The sequence below is a fragment of the Nicotiana sylvestris genome, chromosome 3 (genome assembly GCF_000393655.2).
Source record: "Nicotiana sylvestris chromosome 3, ASM39365v2, whole genome shotgun sequence".
Taxonomy (NCBI): domain Eukaryota; kingdom Viridiplantae; phylum Streptophyta; class Magnoliopsida; order Solanales; family Solanaceae; genus Nicotiana; species Nicotiana sylvestris.
The window spans coordinates 85080645-85083377 of NC_091059.1; the positions used below are offsets into that span (position 1 = coordinate 85080645).

Here is a 2733-nt window from a genome sequence, read left to right on the forward strand (position 1 = left end):
CTGTTAAACCGTGTATTTGATTGAAAACTGTTTGATATCATTGTGTTTTGGGAAGTATTATCATATTTTGGGCTGAATGCCATATTTAGGCCTCGTGCCAACTGTTTTGGACCCTTAGGGGATTTTTACTACTATTCCTCACTACTTTGACTTCATATGTGTACTCAGTCATGGTGTATTCTACGGTTTTCATAACTCAGCCATATTTACTCCGTTTTGATATTTGAAATGATATTTTAGGCTGAACATCATGTTTTTCTGTTGCCCGAGTGGCATGAGAGATTTATGATTATGAGGCCGAGGGCCTATGTTGTGAGGATATTATGGGATCAGGCTGCGCGCCGCAGCAGTGTGGTACTGATTTATGATTATGAGGCTGAGGGCCTGATTTGTTACACCACGAGGTAGCTTGATATGAGGCCGAGAGCCTATTTGATTATGTCACGAGATGGCTTGTTATTGTGCTTGGGCCGTAAGGGGGCCCTCCCGGAGTCTGTACACCCTCAGTGAGCACCAATACCTAGTGTGAGTGATGTGATATAGCCCGAGGGGCTGTTGTTGTTTCATGTTGTTGCCCGAGGGAGTGTTCTTGATCCATGTTTACTCGAGAGGAGGTTCTTGATTCATGTTATGCTCGAGGGGCTGGTTACGAGTGATTGTGAGGTAGCCCGAGGGGCTAGTTCTGTTCATATTATGCCCGAGGGGCGGTTTGTACATGTTTTGCCCGAGGGGCTGTTTATGTTTTCTATCATTTATACTCACTATTTTATCACTCGTTTGAAACCATTGAAAGTTGTTTTAAAATGATTTTTATTGAAGCTGAGCTTAATTTACGAGGTAAATGATTTGTGTACTGCTTTGGAAATGATCTACATTTAATGTAGTGTTATGACGTGGTTTACGTGTTTTCTTACTCCCCGCGCCTTGTGTGCAAATTTAGGCATTTTTGAACCCGGTAGCGCGTGTTGATTGCTCAGTGGGGGAGTCATCGGAGTTAGCGAGGTAGCTGCCTGACATTCGCTACACTGCTTTTCTCCTTCTTGTCTTCCTTAGACTGTATTTAGTATATTTTTAGACTCTTTGTTGTATTCAGACCTTAGTAGATGCTCGTGACTTGTGACACTCCGATGTCGGGCTTGTGTATTTATTCCACACTATTCATTTTGACTTACATTTTGAGATATATGATCAATTAAAGGCTTAAAAATGATTGTTATTAATTAAATGGTTAATTCGGGAGTTGTGTCGGCTGGCCTAGTTTCACGATAGGCGCCATCATGACCGGGTTGGTCTTAGGTTCGTGACATAAAAGAGGTTTTGTAAAAATATGAGCAAGTTGAGATTCAATACTAATGAATTCTAATATATTCTTACCTTTTGCAAAATGGTCAGGGATAAAATGATGCTTGATTTCTATATGCTTTGCTCTAGAGTGATGCACATACTTTTTTGACATACATATCACACTAGTATTATCACAAAATATAGGAGTGAAGGTAAGAGATAAATCATAGTCAAGAAGTTGATGCATGATCCAAAGAACTTGTATACAACAACTTCCAACAGCTAAATATTTTGCTTTAGTTGTTGACAAGGAAACACAATTTTATTTCTTGCTATGCCAGGAAACTAGTGCATTTCCCAACGTTGGCATGTGCCACTAGTACTTTTCCTGTCGATATTATTGCCTACAAAGTCTGCATCTGAAAAACCTTTTAAAACAAAATTTTTAGCGTAAGCATACCATAATCCTAATTTAGAGGTCCCAATAAGATATCTAATAATACGTTTAAGTGCAGTAAGATGGGATTCCTTTGGAGCCGACTGAAATATTGCACATTTACACACACTGAACATTATATCTGGTCGACTAGCAGGAAGACATAATAAAGATCCAATCATTCCTCTATACATTATTTCATCAACACTTTTTCCATTATCAACTTCTTCTAGCGTAGTTGTTGGACTCATTGGAGTCCCAATGGATTTAGAATTCTCCATGCCAAACTTCTTTAAGAGTTCCTTGATGTACTTGGTTTGACTAATATAGATCCCTTTTGGAGACTGTTTGATTTGCAGTCCAAGAAAGAAAGTTAGCTCTCCCATTATGCTCATTTCGAATTCTCCTTTCATAGCATGAGAGAATTCTTCACATAGTACAGAGTTAGGACTTCCAAAGATAATATCATCAAGATATATTTGAGCAATAAGATTACATGAATTTTAGTGCTTAATAAACGGAGTTGTATCGATATTACCTCGTTTGAAACCTTGATTTAGAATGAGGGAGCTTAATTTTTCATACCAGGCTTGGGGAGCTTGCTTGAGTACATATAGAGCTTTAGTTAGCTTGAGTACATGACTGTGAGGGAGTCATTTACAAATCCAGGAGGCTGCTTCACATATTCTTCTTTAGAGATGTATCCATTTAAAAAATCACTTTTCACATCCATTTGAAATAGTTTGAATCTTTATGAGTAGTAAAAGCAAGTAATATTCAAATAGATTCCAATCATGCTACAAGTGCAAATGTTTCGTCGTAGTCGATTCCTTCTTGCTGAGAGTAACCTTGAGAAACTAGCTGTCCTTTATTTCGTACCACTTGTCTGGATTCATTCAACTTATTTCTAAAGACCCAGTTAATTCCTACAATAGAAGCATTTGATGGTTTTGGAACCCATTTCCACACTTTATTTCTTTCAAATTGATGAAGTTCATCTTTCATTGCTTTGA

At 38.1% G+C, this 2733-nt stretch overlaps 1 protein-coding gene across 1 annotated transcript; it reads right to left on the minus strand.

Annotated features, from left to right (window-relative positions):
• Positions 1–1629: 1629 nt before the first annotated feature.
• Positions 1630–2106, minus strand: LOC138887607 (uncharacterized mitochondrial protein AtMg00810-like). The gene has a single exon (XM_070169373.1). It carries the CDS (start codon positions 2104–2106, stop codon positions 1630–1632), a length of 477 nt encoding a protein of 158 aa, XP_070025474.1.
• Positions 2107–2733: the final 627 nt, after the last annotated feature.